The 20,267-nt window shown below is 50.1% G+C and overlaps 1 protein-coding gene across 1 annotated transcript; it reads right to left on the reverse strand.

The window, feature by feature from the left end:
- Positions 1 to 649: 649 nt before the first annotated feature.
- Positions 650 to 20,036, reverse strand: ppp1r2 (protein phosphatase 1, regulatory (inhibitor) subunit 2). The gene is made up of 6 exons (XM_064330019.1): positions 19,624 to 20,036; positions 13,618 to 13,725; positions 12,251 to 12,331; positions 7,691 to 7,788; positions 5,098 to 5,271; positions 650 to 3,788 (listed from the first exon to the last, which is right to left on the reverse strand). Exons 1-6 carry the CDS (start codon positions 19,755 to 19,757, stop codon positions 3,769 to 3,771), a joined length of 615 nt encoding a protein of 204 aa, XP_064186089.1. The 5' UTR covers positions 19,758 to 20,036; the 3' UTR covers positions 650 to 3,768.
- Positions 20,037 to 20,267: the final 231 nt, after the last annotated feature.

Below are 20,267 nucleotides of genomic sequence, written 5' to 3' on the forward strand. Positions count from 1 at the left end.
AAATAAAATATGCCTACTAGTGACTTCTGTGGTACGTTTAGAAACTCCCTGCGGTCTATAGTGGGGGTGTTGTTAATGGGCTTTCATAGATGTCGCTATTATAGGATGATACCCTACTAACATCTTATCGTAAAATTGTTTACATAGACATTAGAGACACGTTTATCAAATATAGATGCCGAATAATGTCGTTTATTGAGGTTTACCTTACTAAACTTACTAAATGACTATAGTGAACTCGGCTATGTAAGCCTTAACGTACCCAAGTTCACGATAAAGCAATGCCATCTAGTGGGAATTTAAGATGATAGTGGTTACAGTAGTTCCCAGAGCTCTACACTAACATTTTTTCCAAGGAGCATATGTGCTCCGAAGTGCTGAAATTTAGGAGCACACTAATGCATTCCGTTTAGCAGAGGTGCTCCTAGATCATTTTTCCGGTTAGCACACATCAATTTTCAGGAGTAAGTGCTCCTAAAATGGGAGCACTGTAGAGCCCTGGTTCCCTTATTAAAAACAATTTGAGTGACAAAAAAAGCCATAAAGGCAGTTGTAATTATCCAACGTATTTGCGTTCGATATCAGTCTAGTTTGCATTGAAATACTGCATAGCATGCTACAGCACACAATCAAACCACCGCTTTCTCCGTATGGTTTCACGGTAGCATCCTCGTTTATTAATGGAGACCAAATAACACACATCCTTAAGTTTAAGAACATGCTAATTTAAGATAAAAAGGCAAATATCCCAATCACTTCGGGATAAAGATGACCAGAAGGCATAGTACTATGGGAAGAAAAAAATAAAAATCACACCCCCAGGAATATTACAGAAGACCACAGACACAATGTATTAAGACAAGAGGGCATGTGGATATTATACTGTTCTACACACGTGAACCTAATACACAGGTTGAGGGAAAAGGTGCTGTACCACCTACCCAATGGAGAATAAATACTTTGTCCCAATACATTTTCTATCATATGAGTATTAATACTCATTCCAATGAATGCTGTTACAATGGAAAGAACCCGTACACTTTTTAATTTGGTCAAGATCTAGACATAGGTTCACTAAATCTTCTAAAAGCCCAATTTTGCTGTGTACAGTGCTGTTTTACACACATCCAACACTCTTTTCAGCGGTCGGAATGGCTGCTGAACAGGTATACTCCAGAAGCTAAACATGCATATCCATAAGGATGATGCAATGAATGTTGTACACACAAAGACAATTCATTAAAATACATACAAATGTGCAAAGTCAGATCAGAGTGTAAATGATTGTGATCATTTGTTCAAACGTGCTTAAAATAATAATTATGGCATGAAAAAAAAGACACAAAATATGACCCCATGTCCCATTAAGACCCAACAAACAGGATTCACTTCGAATTGTGCTCCATGTGAGAAAAGCCTCCTCAGACTCTTTCAGAGAACCATCTCCTGGACAGTATCCCCTGCCTAAGGCTGTGGTAAACAGTGTTGTAAAAGCACTGGGACAGCCAACAGTCTTAAAAAAAAAAACCAATGTGATAGTGAATGAGTTTGGCGCCCCCTAGAGGATATCCAGGATATTCATCTGTGTTGCATTATAATCCTGTTTCTGCATTTTTTTATACTTTACATAGAAATATATATTTGGAACAGGGGGGAAAAAAGGAGAAATTAATATGTATTATACATCATTCCACACATGTTGAAAATGGTACCTAGTCTTTCAAAATGCCACCAGATCCAGTAGCTAAAGTCAACACTGGCAGAATTTCCTGGAACACGAATGAATTTCAGCATGCAGAAGGTGGACAGTCTTTCTGGGGTGGGGCCGTAACATAAAGTGGAAAGGCAAAACCTCAGATTAGAGAGCAGGGGAAAAAAAACCTTCCAAGCACAACCTTTCATTCACAAAAAAAATTATAAAATAAAATAAAAAAGTTCCCCGTCACTATTTAAACCACTCTCAGAAAGCACCCGGGAGTTTGGAACACTGTGAGCGACGCCCTTCAGTGGAAACGCCCTCTGTGGGCGTGGCCAGAGTGTGGGCGTGGCCATCGTGAAGGGGCTGGACGTGCTGAGGCGGCCATCTTAATTACAGCCACACACTCCCGCAGGAGCCAGCCACGCACACAAAGCCAGCCGCTGCACGACACACTTAAGAGCGACAGGGGACATCCACCACACTCCTCCTCATATGTAAATCAGCCTTTTACACATGGCCTGGAATTATAACGGCAACTACAGTTGTTAGTAGTTGCACTGCATATACAATATAATTGCAGTGGTAGGGCACCTTCAATACGAAAACCAGTCAGATTGTCTGACTTATTGTACTCATTTGGCTGCACTTGTGAAAGAAGTGCTCCTTCCCCACTGCAAGTAGCACACGTTGAAAGTGGAGCTTAAGTCCACATCCATCTCTGGTTTAGAACACTTGAATGTGTCCTGAATGTACCCCTGGTTATCAGTAGTAATTTACACACACCACAGACTGAAGTTCCACTTGTCAGTAGTTCAAAGGTTTTTTTTTGTTTTTTGTGTGAGAGGTGTTATTGCACGCCCCTTAAAATCTAAAGGCTGATTTAAGTGACATCAGTGCCACTTGGGCCAATACTGGGGAGAGTGGTCACATGATCGCTTTGGTCACGTGATCACTCTTCGCCCATTTTGCATATTACCGAGTTTCCACACAACAGTTTCAATTGGCTCAAGTGGTTAAAGAAAGAAATAAAAATAAAAACTTGTGCTCAAGCCCATACATTGAAACAAGAGAGCTATTTTCATAACCAAAAGATAAACATTACAACAAAAAAAAAACACCAGCTTGAGCCAATGAAAACAGCAGTGGAGACGCTATGGTTTTATTTTTCCTCTCTGCAGCTACAGTGCACTTTGCTTGTAACAATCATGAATGAGACTCAGTCAATGAGCACGGGACCGAGCAGCACAAGCCCACACACGCCTCACTTTAATAAATAACCCACCCCTAAGCATGACATTACACAGCGAGGATGGGATTCTAACAAAAAAGCAAGAGAAAGGAAGAGCATCTGACAAAGATTCTGAAATTATTTAAAAGGCAGTCTAAAAAACCAGGCCAAAAGCTCACAGCCAATCACCTTTAACCACAGCAAATCTTGTGGCCAATCACCTTTAACCACAGCAAATATTGTGGCCAATCACCTTTAACCACAGCAAATCTTGTGGCCAATCACCTTTAACCACAGCAAATCTTGTGGCCAATCACCTTTAACCACAGCAAATCTTGTGGCCAATCACCTATAACCAGTCTGCCCAGAGGCTGGGTACACTGACATTTCAAACGGGTCTTTTCACGATCACACAGTTACCCAGTGAACGAAAAGTCACAAGAGAAGAAAATAAAATGAGGAAACAATATCAAGGCAAGGAGGGGAGAAAATGAAGGGAACTTTAAAATAAAGTGAAAACACACGTCCACCCCCCTCCCCCCCACAGTCTCAGCGTGGGGGGGGCGGGGGTGTGGGAGAAGCAGGACCGGCTCTGCTGCAGACAACAGTCCTTGTGAACAGCCTCCAGTGCCCCCCCTCCCCTTCAGTGAGATGACAGTAAGACTCTTGGCAACAGAAGAGACGAGCGGTGGTTCGACAGGCTTCGCTTCGCGGGGTTTGCGGGTTAAAAACAGACGTGGGGTGATGGGGGTCGAGTGGCAGTGTTCCGTTTGACCTCTGTCTGATATTGATTTGATGTCACAGGAACCAAGTCAAAGGGAGAAGGGGGCGGAGCCGCATTCTAGGAGTCCAAGGAGGGCGCTGCAAAGCAAACAGGGTCAAGAGTTAGTCACCTGACACAGTGATGAGCAATCGCATGTCTGATGTCTACGCAGAGAGACTACAGGAGGGGCAATCTCACAACGCCTGAACTCTACACAGAGACTACAGGAGGGGCAATCTCACAACGCCTGAACTCTACACAGAGAGACTACAGGAGGGGCAATCTCACAACGCCTGAACTCTACACAGAGACTACAGGAGGGGCAATCTCACAACGCCTGAACTCTACACAGAGAGACTACAGGAGGGGCAATCTCACAACGCCTGAACTCTACACAGAGACTACAGGAGGGGCAATCTCACAACGCCTGAACTCTACACAGAGAGACTACAGGAGGGGCAATCTCACAACGCCTGAACTCTACACAGAGAGACTACAGGAGGGGCAATCTCACAACGCCTGAACTCTACACAGAGAGACTACAGGAGGGGCAATCTCACAACGCCTGAACTCTACACAGAGAGACTACAGGAGGGGTCTCAAACTCCAGTCGTGAGGAGCTGCAGCATCTGTTGCACACATTGCGCCAGTTGTTGGTTGTGGAATCCCCGCACCTCGTTTATGAACGAGCTGCGGCTGGAAAAGGAAACTGGAAAAGTCTGCAGACTCTCAGCAGCTCCTGAAGCGGAGTCTGAGAGAATGAGGCCCCCTGCTGGTCAGGAAGATTATAAACACCTGATCTGATCTGAAGAGCACATCTGAACTCCAACCTTTCTCTCGTGTACTGGGCCTTATTGATGACTGTGAGCTGGACTTTTGACATTATGGCGGCATACTAAATCCAGCTCTGTTTTGGCTGTGTGCAACAGGCGCTATATCAAATGACTGAATTACGTGACATGGCAAGATTCATCTAAAATGGCTCTGTGCATTAGCTAGGTGTCCTGTTATGAAAGCTGTATTTTTGGACAAGCCTGCTTTGATCTTACTAAATCACCTGAATGTCATGTTCTGAGGGGGCATGTGGCAGCAAGACTGAGGGTGGAATGTGCGTATCACTCACTTGTGCACGATGCACCAGAGTTTGTGTTACTGTGGGGGACTGATGGGGTCTTGTGTCATGTGGATGGGGAGGGGAGGTTGAACCTTTATTTTTAGTGCTTGCACAGTTGTGTTGTTTTATTTGTTTTTTCTTCCAGGGATGCCTGATGATCTTGTGATTATATATGATTGTCATTTACATATGTAAACAGTAACAATGAAGGTGGTTAAATAATCTCCCCAACATGGAAGAAAGCTTTCAGGACCAGCGCCCCCTGGTGGCTGCTCTGTCCAGCTGAGTCTTACCATCATGAGGGGGGTCAACGCTGATCTCTTCAGCCTCTGTGTCGTCCTTCATCTCGGCGTCTTCGTCGTCCTCTTCCTCGGCAAGCTCGCTGGCGATGAGCTGTCGCGCCAGTTTAATGTTCATGCCCTCGTTGTAGTGCATTTTCCTCATCATCTCAAACTGCTTCTTCTTGGCTGAATAAAGATGAAGAGCATTCGTTTAGGGGCACATCCAGGGGCATTTAGGGGCAGCTGCTTCTTTGCACACCGCAGACCGCAGTGAAGCTCGCACAGAAGACCTTTCACATGCAGCTCTGACCGCGGAGTACGCGCACCCGATCGACCAGCAGGGGTCGCTATATAGCAACGTACACAGAACCCTATCCAGCTCCCCCTCTCCATTCCCTGGGCCCTGCCGTCTCCGTATGGAGCTACCAGCCACAGTCGGCACCGGCACGGTCCGGATTCGGTCCGTGATGCTCTTCCGCGCACCACAGCGTGGCGCCTTACCCGAATGAGCCGCCCAGCAGCCCCTGACGCACATCCGTTTTAACGAGGTCTCTCAGTGCCGAGCTAATTATCATCAGACGTCCCATAATCTAATGATGCAACACACTGTGATAAACTGCTGAGTGCGGCCATTTTCAGGTGACTCACAGCAGTGGCTGAGCGGCGCACTTAAACAGCCTGCGCTGGCTCTACAGGAAAGAAGAAAGCAAACCGCAACAAGCGCTCTGAAAGGGCCTTCTCGTGAACAGACGACGTGTAAATAAGTTCGCGGTGCGCGTGCGATGCTGCGGTCTGAAGGGGGCAGGATACGACCGCCATTTTCCTTCGCCAGCGAGGAAATGCGCCGCTTTGTGCAGTCCCCGCTGGAATGTGTGAACTGACTGCAGTGTGTTTTACAACTTTGGATTACACTGCTTAGACCTGCTCTCATTGGCTGCGGTGCACCAGCCTAATTTGCATATAAGGTTTTATTGGTTGTCGTTACCTGCACATGAGCGGACAGGATAGAGAACGCCTGCAGAGAATGCCTGTGATAAGGTGACACTGCTGCAGTACTCATTTGTACGACACCATTATGAACTGGTAAAAACTACTTTTGCGTGGAAATTGCCAGGGAAAGACATGCTAATGTAAACTTTAAAAACCTGTTAGCATTCATCATGTTTATGAGGACGCCTAAATATTTATTAAATAATGCTTTCCTAATTCAGCACAAGATAATGTATGCAGTGACAGCAGCAAGCAGCTGTGATATATGACTGCGCAGGGCCTTGACTGCCAAGGATCGATAAAGTTAATCTGTCAGAAGCGGAGATATATCTACTCACTGCCGCAGCCTGACTGGTGATGCTAAAATTTGTTTCAATCACCGAGATTTATTATCGAGATAGATAACTACAGCTATCCCATAATATCAAGGTACCTACGCGCCACGGCGCTAGTGCTACATGGTCAGACGCAGGAGGCTAATGCACAGACAGCCAGGTGAGCTCCCCGAGGAAAATGTCCCCCCCCCCTTTTTTTCTGCTACAGCACTAAAAAGCTGAGAAGGAGCAAAACTGAGCAAAAGCCTTTCGGGGGGGCCTTGCCCCTCCCTATGAGAGCGTATGCAAAAACACACCATTAACCCTGCCATTACAACACACCACATCTACGCATTCAGCAGCGAGTCTGATCCCGAGCGAACACACACACATTCCCGTCCGACCGGATTTTAAGATGCAAATTAATTCCTAAAACACGCAAAGCTGCGACACTTCGTTCCATCACAGGTGGGAAGCGTGCTGACGCCGTGCCGGTGTTGACCTGGACCAGCGCTGCCGAACACCTGGTCCTGCACACCGCAGTGTGTGTGCAGGTGTCTGTCCCAGCCTGGCACGGCACCACCTGACTCCCGGACCCAACGGGACGTACCGAGTGCCTCTAAGGTCAGAATTTTTTTTGGCAGCGTCGCGTTGGCTGGCTCAGACGCTGGGAGGACAGGCTCAGATTTCAGGTGAGCCACTGCTGCTGTACCCTTGGGCAAGGTCCTTAAACTGCAGAGCGTCGGTACACACACACACACACACACACACACACACACACACACACACACACACACACACACACACACACACACACACACACACACACACAGGTGTGCCAATGGACTGCATGTTTCTAAAAGCTAGGTCACCCTGGGTGAAGGAGACTGCTAAATGCTGAATGTATTTAGAAGTGAAACGTCTTCTCCTGTTGTAGCCAAAATGGTGCCGTGACGTTTCACAGCCCAGTTCTGCACTGAGGCTTAATGCTGCTGTTTAAGCAGGAGAGTTAACTCCAGCCCGCCAGCCAGGTTTATGCTGCCGTCTCATCTCCGGCCTAAACCCAGAGCTCTGGCTCATCATCCTCTGAAAAGGCCCTTTCTATAAAAGGGGGGCTCGGTCAGCTGGAGTCGCTGGAGCGGAGAGACTGAGGCACCATCGCGCCCGGAGGACACGCAGGAGCGCGCCCGGGACAGACGGCGTGCCGGCCCACGTTCCGGAACGTTCCGCCCCTCCGTCCGGGGAGAGGAGAACCGCGCCGCGGGGCGGGGCGGGGCCACTGAAAGGGGGGGGCAGCCTACCTTGCTCCTCGGGGCTAAGCTCTTCCTCTTCCTCCTCGCTGCTCTCCTCCTCTACCTCGGCCATGAAGCGAGATTCCACCGCCTCTGCAGTCGCCAGCCTGGGGAGGGGGAGCGGAAAGCACAGGGATCTCTGTGTGAACTCACTGAACACCACACTGACTGGGGAGAGGGAGCGGAAAGCACAGGGGTCACTGTGTGAACTCACTGAACACCACACTGACTGGGGAGAGGGAGCGGAAAGCACAGGGATCTCTGTGTGAACCCGCTGAACACCACACTGACTGGGGAGAGGGAGCGGAAAGCACAGGGATCTCTGTGTGAACTCACTGAACACCACACTGACTGGGGAGAGGGAGCGGAAAGCACAGGGATCTCTGTGTGAACTCACTGAACACCACACTGACTGGGGAGAGGGAGCGGAAAGCACAGGGATCTCCGTGTGAACTCACTGAACACCACACTGACTGGGGAGAGGGAGCGGAAAGCACAGGGATCTCTGTGTGAACTCACTGAACACCACACTGACTGGGGAGAGGGAGCGGAAAGCACAGGGATCTCTGTGTGAACCCGCTGAACACCACACTGACTGGGGAGGGGGAGCGGAAAGCACAGGGATCTCTGTGTGAACTCACTGAACACCACACTGACTGGGGAGAGGGAGCGGAAAGCACAGGGATCACTGTGTGAACTCACTGAACACCACACTGACTGGGGAGGGGGAGCGGAAAGCACAGGGATCTCTGTGTGAACTCACTGAACACCACACTGACTGGGGAGAGGGAGCGGAAAGCACAGGGATCTCTGTGTGAACTCACTGAACACCACACTGACTGGGGAGAGGGAGCGGAAAGCACAGGGATCTCTGTGTGAACTCACTGAACACCACACTGACTGGGGAGAGGGAGCGGAAAGCACAGGGATCTCTGTGTGAACTCACTGAACACCACACTGACTGGGGAGAGGGAGCGGAAAGCACAGGGATGTCTGTGTGAACTCACTGAACACCACACTGACTGGGGAGGGGGAGCGGAAAGCACAGGGATCTCTGTGTGAACTCACTGAACACCACACTGACTGGGGAGAGGAGCGGAAAGCACAGGGATCTCTGTGGAACTCACTGAACACCACACTGACTGGGGAGAGGGAGCGGAAAGCACAGGGATCTCTGTGTGAACTCACTGAACACCACACTGACTGGGGAGAGGGAGCGGAAAGCACAGGGATCTCTGTGTGAACCCGCTGAACACCACACTGACTGGGGAGAGGGAGCGGAAAGCACAGGGATCTCTGTGTGAACCCGCTGAACACCACACTGACTGGGGAGAGGGAGCGGAAAGCACAGGGATCTCTGTGTGAACCCGCTGAACACCACACTGACTGGGGAGAGGGAGCGGAAAGCACAGGGATCTCTGTGTGAACCCGCTGAACACCACACTGACTGGGGAGGGGGAGCGGAAAGCACAGGGATCTCTGTGTGAACTCACTGAACACCACACTGACTGGGGAGAGGGAGCGGAAAGCACAGGGATCTCTGTGTGAACTCACTGAACACCACACTGACTGGGGAGAGGGAGCGGAAAGCACAGGATCTCTGTGTGAACTCACTGAACACCACACTGACTGGGGAGGGAGCGGAAAGCACAGGGATCTCTGTGTGAACCCTGAACACCACACTGACTGGGGAGAGGGAGCGGAAAGCACAGGGATCTCTGTGTGAACTCACTGAACACCACACTGACTGGGGAGGGGGAGCGGAAAGCACAGGGATCTCTGTGTGAACTCACTGAACACCACACTGACTGGGGAGAGGGAGCGGAAAGCACAGGGATCTCTGTGTGAACTCACTGAACACCACACTGACTGGGGAAAGGGAGCGGAAAGCACAGGGATGTCTGTGTGAACTCACTGAACACCACACTGCCTGAACACTATTTAACGCAATTGAGTATTTTTTGTACACTCGGTTACCCCTGATTAGCAGAGTTTATTTTAAATCGCTGGTGATTATTTGTAAGTCGTTATGGAGCAGCTTGCTACAGACGGTCTGGATTGAAAACCCTTGTGATTTGCTACCGAAATGTTGTTATGAAGGCACATGACCTGCAGTGTTTTCAGGAGGCAGCCTGCTGCTCATTGGCTGTTTAATAATCCAGTCAGAGTGCGGGGGGGAGGGAGGAGGGGAGTCGTGAGGTCACTGCTCGGAAGCCGGGACAGGAACAATGAAGCAGCGCACAATGAGGGCGGCGTCCCAAAACGGCGGACCGGGAGCCGAGGGGCGCCTGGGGCGACGCGGCGGGGTGCACGTTTATCAGACACAGGAGCGCAGGGAGCGCAGTTACACAGCACAGCAGAGCTGTCCCTTTCAGAGCGAGCGAAGGACACAGTTTAACAGCACAGAGCTTCCAGAATGAGCGAGGGACACAGTTTAACAGCACAGCCCCTTCTCTTTCAGAGGGAGAGAAACACAGTGTAACAGCACAGGCATGTCCCTTTCAGGGAGCTGTGCTTTACAGCAGTGATGCTACGCTAACACTGGAGGCCTTCACTGTAATCAGACTGAAGAACCTGTGCACCAGAGCGGCGGCATCATCCAGATCCCGCAACAGGACGTCCAATCAGTCATCAAATCCGAGGGACCGAGAACAAACAGACCGGCGTTTAAGAACGCGAGGAGCGCTTTGGGACCGTTCACACAGTTTAGTGGATTCAGGCACACGGCTCACAGAAAGGACTGCGTCACCCAGGCCAGCTGAGCACCGAACACGGATTTACACTTCCTGTCTACATTTGATCAGGGAGCAATGACGCACTGAGGTACCGCCATCGATCACGACAGCATAAATCACCGAGCGTGGGCCCATCAGAGGGCGATTAGGGGATGCTTAGCCAATACGCTTCCTGCTTCTGGAGAGCATCAGGACGAGATGTAATTACAGCCAGAGGCAGATGAGGAAGTGCCCCGTGTCTCAGAGTAAACACCTGGGCCTGAATTTAATCTGAGCACAAATTAATTTACCCAGCAGTCCCCTTTCATGCCTGGAACTTAAACGTCACTCATTCGGTGCTCCGCAGCTAATGGAGGTTTCTGGGAAAGATTCTAGAGAGCATGGTTTAAAGGGTTAAACAACATCACGGTAAAACCCACAGTAATGAGGCTGAATCGGGACCAGTCTAGGGAGCGTGGGAAAAGGGCCATCTCTGGAACAGACGTACATACTGAGGTCGTGCTGTGTTTGAGCCAAAAAGGATGGATCGTTATAGCCGGACCCTCTCCTGTCTATTGGCTGGCTGTGCAGATGTTCTGCTCTCTATTGGCTGGCCGTGCAGATGTTCTCCTCTCTATTGGCTGGCTGTGCAGATGTTCTCCTCTCTATTGGCTGGCTGTTCAGATGTTCTCCTCTCTATTCGCTGGCTGTGCAGATGTTCCGCTCTCTATTGGCTGGCTGTGCAGATGTTCTCCTCTCTATTGGCTGACTGTGCAGATGTTCAGATAAGCTTATGATGGGGGTTGCAGGAGATAAAGCTGTCTGCCCATGCAGAAAATCGTCATGACAACACCCTGCCCTGACCAAACCTCAGTCTAACACCAAACTGAAAACACACTGAACATACAGACAGTTATGCAATGAAAACACTAGCAGTGACACACAGTCTCTCTGCAGCCCCCCCCAAAGGAAAATGACATTTCCCTCAGTCTGATGAGACAGCTGTGTCTTCCCCAGGAGGCAAGGCTGGAGTTTATTTACCAGCGGCAGCTCCGTCAACTACCAACACTTCAGACACACAAGAACCCATACAGGCCTCTTTATGAACGTAAAAATGTTTACAACTTAAAATCTTTTTCTTTTTTTTGTGAAAGGATTGGTGTACGTTTTTATTACTGGACGAAACTCAGTTTTATTTTCCAGTTAAAATGCAAAGGCACACTTGTAGCAGAGGCTGGCCTGTGTGTCTGAGCCCAGACGACTGCACATAAAAGAGCTCTTACAAAGCGCTGTTTCCAGCGCGGCTGTCTTTGATCTGCACGGACCCCAGAGCTCTGTACACAGCCCACATCTGACAGCGGTTCTGCATGCGTGTTATTTTAAAATGACCGGGGACAGCCTGCCCTCCTGTGAGCTTTCCTCTTTATTCAGACGGGAGGGGAGAGCAGAGCGGGGCACAGACACAGCTGGACTCACGGTACAGGAAGTGCCACAGCCAGGATTCAAACCCCCAACCAGACGGTGTGGGGGTTCATGTGTGAGTCTGAAGTCGTATGAAGAGCAAAGGGGCTCAAACCTTCACTGTAGGCACTAGGTAAAGCCTGGAAACGGGAACTCTCACTGTGTGAACCTGTTTTCCGTACGTCTGGATATCCCTCGGTCCTGTACGGGTGGTTTTTTAAGTGTGTGCACTGCCCTCTTTGCTGTGGGAGTCAGCTGCCCTGAGGCCTTGTGTGTGTGTGTGTGTGTGTCTAACAGTGCTGACAGACTGTTTTGTGATTCCTCCCCTCCTCAGCCTCCCTCCAGCTCCTCCGCACCGCCCCCCCCCCAGCCAGCCCCCCCCAAGGTCGCTTACTTCTCGGCGAGGTCGTCCTCTGTGAGCACGGCGCTGGTCTCCGAGTCGCTCAGTCCTTCTCCGTCCTCTTCCCCCACCATCCTGCAGGGGGGGGGGGATTGGGGGGTATAAATTATTCAGAGGCACCCTGCCCGGGCCCCACAGAGTCAGCGGTGATGACCTTTCCGCGGAGCGCTCCTCCTGTGGATTGGGTTACACATTCACCCCGACGCCCTCTCTGCGAGCGGTCCGTGTCCGGGACGGGAGGCCTCTCCCAAACGCGGCTCTGCCTGCGCGTTACGCACCTCTGACACGCTCAGCGTCTGCGCGTTAACGCCCCACAGCAGAGCGTGACACTGCGCTGCATATACCTTCCGTTTTTAACACGCAATCAAAATGAGCAGTTTCAGGTGCTCAATCTGAGTACACCAACACAGAACTCTCAGAACACTCCCGTGTCAAGAACTAATGTCTGGTAGATCCTCACGGAACCTCACGGTTCCCTATAGTTTTACGGTCCCGATCTCCTCCACCGTGCCCTGTTTCTGTGGCTCTAGCTGTTCCCTGAAACATGAGCTCAGCGCACAGCCACAGGTTAAGGTGTACGACCGTGGAGCCCTCCAGAGCTGCAAGCACGCAGCCAGCTCTGGGGAACGAGCCAAACACGAGGCAGACAGCGAGCCCTTCAGCGGGACAGACACACCTGCAGGCTCACCTGTGCTCCAGAAGCCAAGTCCCAAGAGCCGCGTGTGCAAAAGCAAAAGTGAAAGTTCTGAGAGTTTCCCTTTTCGTAAGACTTTATTAAACTGTGTCTTGGGGCAGATTCTTATTTAATCTTTGTGATTTTCCTCATTTACCATTAGTCATAACCTGAAAACCTGTGTACCACGTCAAACTACAACTGGAAAACACCATCACCATGGGAGTACCATCTATATGAGTGCAATCAATATGGGTACACTATACAGTCTACATGACACACTGTACACAGGTGTATTTCACACAGGTTCTCAGAGGGACAGGTAGCTGAGTACGTTCCATAAGGGTGTACTCCACACAGGTTCTCAGAGGGACAGGTAGCTGAGTATGTCCCATACGGGTGTACTCCACACAGGTTCTCAGAGGGACATGTAGCTGAGTATGTCCCATACGGGTGTACTCCACACAGGTTCTCAGTGGGACAGGTACCTGAGTATGTCCCATACGGGTGTATCCCACACGGTCTCAGAGGACATGGTACCGAGTATGTCCCATATCAGGGTATCCTCACGGTCCAGGGACATGTAGCTGAGTATGTCCCATACGGGTGTACTCCACACAGGTTCTCAGTGGGACAGGTACCTGAGTATGTCCCATACGGGTGTATTCTCACACGGGCTCGACCGTACCTGTTGTACGGAGTGCTGGGCTCGTCGATCTTCATCAGGCCGTAGTCCTTATCGGCGGGGTGGTACGTGGCCAGGATGTTCATCTCGTCCCATTTCTGCGACTTCTTTCTGGAAGAGGGGGTCCGGGGAGACCAATCAGGCCCTTTCTTTGGGGTACGGTGTACTTTCACCGCTTACCACTGACGCACTCGTTACCCAGCGGGACCTAGCCGAGATATTCCGGGACTTCGTCCCAGTTTCAACTCAGCTCAATGTACAATGGCCCCACAACTGCACAACACACACACACTCACACACACATACTCACACCCGCACATGCGTAAGCGCACGCGCACACGCAGACACACACTACTGCTAACAGCAACACACACACACACGCGTACACACACACTACTGCTCACAGCAACACTGGCACTCTCACACGCTCACACCACATACTCAGCTCACACTCGCACAAACTCGCACTCATGCGCACACGTGCACACACTCGCACACTCATGCGCACACACACTCGCACACAATTACAGGAATGTTCCGAGACCTTCACTGCGGAGAAAATTCTTCAGAGTAACTGTGGATTTCTCACATTTCAGAAAAACAGAAGACACGTGGACAATTCGCTGAAGTGAGGTGTTTTGAGTGGGCTTGTTCTGCTCTGTCCCAGACGAACTGTCTGAGTCCATCACTGGTGATCGTTATAAGCAAAGTGGACTGTAAAACAGAACCACTGCGCTTTTCTTCCCCGTTTGTTTATTCTGGGAGGCATTTATCATTTTGATGATAAAACGCGCTGTTTTCTCTGTAAGCAGTGGATGAGGTTCTTCTCAGAATGTGTGACACATCTCTGCTGCGGACCCCAGTGCAATGACCATCTGTGGGTGTGCAGAACAAACATAAACAAAGAGGGAGAAGGGAAACGGCCGCTCTGGCGGAAGGAACGGTCGCTCTATGGCCGCTCTATGGCCGCTCTATGGCCGCTCTATGGCCGCTCTATGGCCGCTCTATGGCCACTCTATGGCCACTAACAGTCGCTCCACACTTCCCTCCAAGACCCTGCAGCCACCGCCTGTGGGGGGGACGGGGGGGGCGGAGGGGAAGCAGGGGGTAAAGAGTCCCCCAGCAGGGTCTCTGATCGGGCATGCCAACACCCCAGCGACCCGGAGAAACCGGCCTCTCGTTACCATGGTAACTACGAAATTACGCTAGTACAGTATCCGGCAGCGATGGATTTGTGTATTTAAATAAAAACGTGTCAAATTTCGGGACAGTATGACCCCGTTTCCACTCCAACGGCCCGACGGTACGCCACGCGCGGTCCTCCGCTGTCAGGCTGTTCAACATCACGGGCGAACGCAGCGTCTGCGGCGGGAAGTCACCGAGCCCCGCCCCCACAGCCGCGCGTCCGCGAGCGACGAGCCGCCAACCGCCGCAGCCAGAGAGAGGCGGTTACACAACCTGTCACGGGCGAGCGCAGCCATGACCCAATTTATGGCAGAAATCCACTCAGACCTGCAGCAACTTCACTGCTAGAGCAGGGAAACTGGAGCATTCGTACAAAAGCGCGATGACTTACACAACTCTGCAGGTGAACATCAGCTGTGCCCCCCTCCCCCTGCCTCCCCCACCGTGCTATCTGTGAGAGTCATCGGAGCTCACTGCTTTACATGAGAGCCACAGGGCTCAACAGTGCTTCCATTTTAGGAGCATTTGCTCCTGATAATGGAAGTGTGCTCACTGGGAATAGAATTGAGGAGCACATCTACTAATTGGGATGCATTACTGTGCTCTTCAATTTTTTGCAAATTAGGAGAGCATGTGCTCCTGGCGAATAAAACTAGCGTAGAGCCCTGTTCCAGCAGCTCCGCCATCCCATAATTCTGTCACGTTTAATCCGCCTGTGACACACAGAAAGAATGTTATCAGTGCCATCAGAGGACACGTAATCCGGTCGAGATAACTGTCCCGTTTCAGAAGATTATAAATACGCCCAGATCCAACGGGACACGGAATGAGACCAGGAGAACAAAAGAACAAAAAACAAATTCGATAAAGGGTCTAATATTAACCCTCCTCATCGCAGTCAGTCCCACTGGAGCAGCAGCACAGTGTGCAGACTGCGTCACCTCGCTCAGCGCAGGCAGTAAAACTGCGCTGTTACCCACTGGAGCAGCAGCACAGTGTGCAGACTGCGTCACCTCGCTCAGCACAGCCGGTAAAACTGCGTCTGCCGATGGCTCTCTTCAGTGCCGACTGCGCTGCACTAAACACAGCAAACGAAGCGTGTGAAACGCCAAGCAGCCGCCGTCTCAAAGGTGGACGGGATTCTGAGGAGGCGCTCAGTGCAGGTTCAGTGCTTAGAGCAAGTTTCAGCTCAGTGAGCGAGTGTCACAGTTAAAAACAAAAACCCTGCAAAACCATTTATTATGAATGACATACCTAATTCAAGAGTTCTATAACACGGACTCAGAATTTTGAAATGCGTTTTTTAAATAACCCGCTCTTCAAAGGGTTCGATACGTTTAGATGGTTCTGTTCTTATGTCTCACATCAGAACTCCTCCTCTGCACCGATGCCACTGAAGTGCTGGGCAGCCTGGCTCGGCATTTTCCGCCCACCGCACTCCGCAGGAGTGGCATCAGAACACGGGTTCGAGGACGAGGACAGACTGCTTCGGCTACCGCGCACGGCTCCGCGGTTACGCTCCCAGAATGCAAAGCAGCCCAATCTGCGGCGTGACCGTGACAACGACCATCAGACGGTCATTAAAGTGATGCGGCTGCGGGAGGACCAATCACAGTCATCGCTGCGCTCCAACACCGTAAATCACACCCCCCCCCCCAAAGAGAGACAGAGAGAGAGAGAGAGCGAGAGAGAGAGAGAGTGAGAGTGCCGTCCCAGGCCAAACAGAGGAAGGCAGTCCAGGGCTCAACAGCGGGCAAGAGGCCACTTCTTAAATTAAATGGGGCCAAGGAGTATTTCAACTCGACACAAGATTGTTCTCGACTGAACACAACAGCAAAGGGAATAGCCTGAGCCCTAAGCTACGGCGTTATCCAGCCGATTCATTCAAAGCTGGCAGGGCGGCCTGCGCGCTGAAGCGCGACATTAGCGCGGCCATCTACCACCTGCTCTCGTTAGCGGAGGAGCTAGCGTGCGCGACCGGCGGGGCGGCGGCTCACGCGCGGGCGCAGCTGAGCGCTCGGCTGGCAGGGCCCGGCCCGGAATGCAGGGAACACGACGGTGCTGAGTCACTCCACAAACGGGGCAGCTGCAGTTTTACAGGGAGCTGCCAAAAAGACCAAAAAAAGAGAAAACAAATGGAGCACGACTTTGCTTCTTCCAAATTAGCCCTGCACCAGAGAGACAAGCTGCATCAGAACTGGACCTCATGAAAACATAAGTATGAGGGAAAAAATTACAGACACACACATGCACACACTCACACACTCGCTCTCACACACACACACACAGCTCTAATAATGACTGATGATCGATTACAGTGAAATATACCACCACCGGGGAACAGTTGTACAGTGAAAAGACCAGCAGCCTCAGTGTTCCTGAGCGTGCTCATACAAGGGATCGGCCAGTGGAGGTGGCGGGCTGCGTCCTCCTCAGCTGATGAGCCGGTACGTCCATCTCCCTCACCCGCCCGAACGGCCCAATTAGAAACGCCGGAACAGTCACACCAGCTCGGCTCGGAATCCCTGAGGATTTTCCCTCCCTTTTCGGCAGTTTGGAGAATAGAACTTCCTCCCCGTTTTCAGAAAGACTATTTTGGTATCAGCAGAAACAGAGCAGACTCATCTCACTGGGTTTCCAAACCAGTCCACATCCTTCTAAAACCTACTTCCACAGGCTGGGGGGGGGCACCATCTAAAGCCTACTTCCACAGGCTGGAGGGGGAGCACATTTCTAAAGCCTATTTACACAGGCTGGGTGAGGGGGCTGCTTGTCCAAATTAATGTTGTAAATCAAATTTTTTTTAAAAAATCAGGAATAATCGATGACTTCCACACACAGACCTAAACAGGCTCAACACCAGTCTTAATGGCAGGCAGAGCACACTAATGTTAGGCAGCTTTAATTCTTTGCGGACACACATTTTATAGCTAATTACAGGGCTAATGGGAGAAGGCCAACCTCTCAGTGCACTCCGCATAAACTAGAACACAAGCAGAAGACTTGGGCCATATGCAATCGTACCTTTCAGCTCATTTTCAATACAGATATTGCAATAAAGTAGCCTACACATCTTAACTGTCACAGACAAGCAACCTGTACAGATTCACGTGGCTCATTCAGGGAGGGGAAAAAACACAGAGTGCTACAAATCAGTCGGTTTAACCCTGGAGCACCAGGAGGGACGTCATGCCCAGACACGAGAGAAAAGACTCTCTCACTGACGGAGGCGGAAAGTTCTCCACTGAGAAAAAGCTTCCACGTTTTTCAGTATGCATATCTAGTAAACGCATAAGATAAGGAACAGCGAACAAAGTTGTGCTTTGTTTTTTAATTACCCGTTCATTGAGTCTGAAAATGTAAACCTTGCTTCAGCACACACAGCCAAGCCCTTAAGGCTTTATTCTCATTTTAAAAGCACTATCCCCCTGTCTATTAATTGGGGGCAGAGTTCTGAGATGGTTTGTAAACAGACTGCGACGGTGCCATTCTCAAGACAGAAACTTTGCTTGCAAGGAATTCACCAAATGTAAAAGCAAAAGCTTTTTTCGCCACTGCATTCAAAGTGCCAGCGCACATAGCTCCCTACGAGGCTTGACCTCATAATTTAGAGCAGTTTTGACAGATCCAGTCACGGCGCTAATGCACCGTGACAGCCCTATCCAAGGAAGTCCAGAGCGATCAGCCTGGGACGATCCACTACCTCCTATTCTACCGATGGAACTTCTGGGCAGACTGCTTTCCTGTCCGCACAAAACAGGAAATCGTTTCCTGGGGCACGGTCGCAGGTGAACAAGAGAGTTTATATGGTTACATTGCTCCCACGTCTCGTTGTCTGGACAGCTGACCCAGTGACCTTATCATGTATCCCTGTCAACGCAGTTAACCTATAACGTTATTTACTATCTAATACGATGCGATGCAGCAAACAGTTTGTGTCTGTTAACGTACAGTACACACAATTAGGTACGTTATCGAACGTTAGCAAACGGTACATAGGCGGTTATTGTGTGGTCATATTGGTAGTTTAACTTACCGCAGACACGCCCAAACGTCACCGCATTAACCAACGCATTATTACTCGAAACTTTAAATCTGACATTTTACCCAGCAAACTGGCTACGAAAGTTAATAATAATTAACAATAATAAATAATTAACTTTAACCTGAATAGCCCACAACAGAAAATGAACAAATGGCCGTTTCTTACATGTAAAGAGGCAAACTGTTTCTACGATAGGTAATTCAACTGGAATCATCATTATCGCAACACTCAAACCAGTCGTAGCGTAGCGTAGGGTAGGGTCTTGATTGCACTCGCTAAAAGTAAAGTGAGAGCTGTTTGGCATTATTTGGCAAAGTTATCAAAGTTCCCCAAACTGGAAAGGCGGCCAACGTATTGAATCACCATGTTTACATAGCTAGCCAACACAACACATACAATAGCTAGCATAGCAAAGAAGACAGCTTATGCCACTGGCCAGGTAACGTTGGCTCAACGGGAAAGTTCATTGGCAAGCTAGCTAGCTAACGTTGGATAACTAAAGAACAGACAGAGATAGGACATCGTTAGCTGTTGTCAACACCTGCTAGCTAGCCAACGTACAGCAACTAGACTAGAGCACCCCTTGCTAGCAGCATAGGTAACTTAATTGGTGGGTTGGTAGAGCACTATCTATGTTACCAAATTAATGAACGTTACCCAGTTAGTCAATTAGTCAAGTTCGTCCAGCAAACGCGAGATAGTCCACATAATTAATACGAGTAGATGTGTGCGTCTGTTTAACGGCTGAAATGTAGCATAAGTAGCGAACTCTCACTCACTGCTGATCATCTTCCAGCTCCCCGAGTGCCGCTTTTTGCTCCCGCTTCTCCACCGGCAGCTCCGGGTCTTTTTTGGCGGTTGTCCCGCTGGTTTTGTTCTTTAAAATGCCTTTAATGGGCCGGGGAGCTGCCATGCCACTCGCTTGGTTCTCTCCCGACTGACAGCGTTCAGTCTGCCTCCAACTTTCGCTTGTTTGACACGGTCTGTGGTTCTAGCTAACGGTTATCCTTCAAAAAATCACTCGCATGGGCTAACCAAGGAAGCTAGTTAGCATTCAAGGTACGGATCAACACTTCTCTGCTTCCTGACTCCCACGCTCACGGTATAACCTACCATTTACTATATATGCCACATCCTTACGGAGGCAGCGAGCTTATCAGTAACTGGCCAGCGATGAAATCAGCACCAGTCTCAGCCGACACCCCTTATGTTTTTGGCATCGCGAGAGTTCTAAAGGCTGTTGCTATAGTGACAAACAGACGCTGCCTCCAGTGACAAGGACGCACGGCCATGTTGTGTGTGGCTGAAATTAAACTGAGGGGAGGTTTGTTTTTCACGAGCTACCCCAAAGCATAATGGATCATCACCTTCAGTTTCTGTGTGTTACTCCAGAATATACGGTCATAAATGATTCGTTTTGACA

Source organism: Anguilla rostrata, chromosome 4, assembly GCF_018555375.3.
Source record: "Anguilla rostrata isolate EN2019 chromosome 4, ASM1855537v3, whole genome shotgun sequence".
Classification (NCBI taxonomy): domain Eukaryota; kingdom Metazoa; phylum Chordata; class Actinopteri; order Anguilliformes; family Anguillidae; genus Anguilla; species Anguilla rostrata.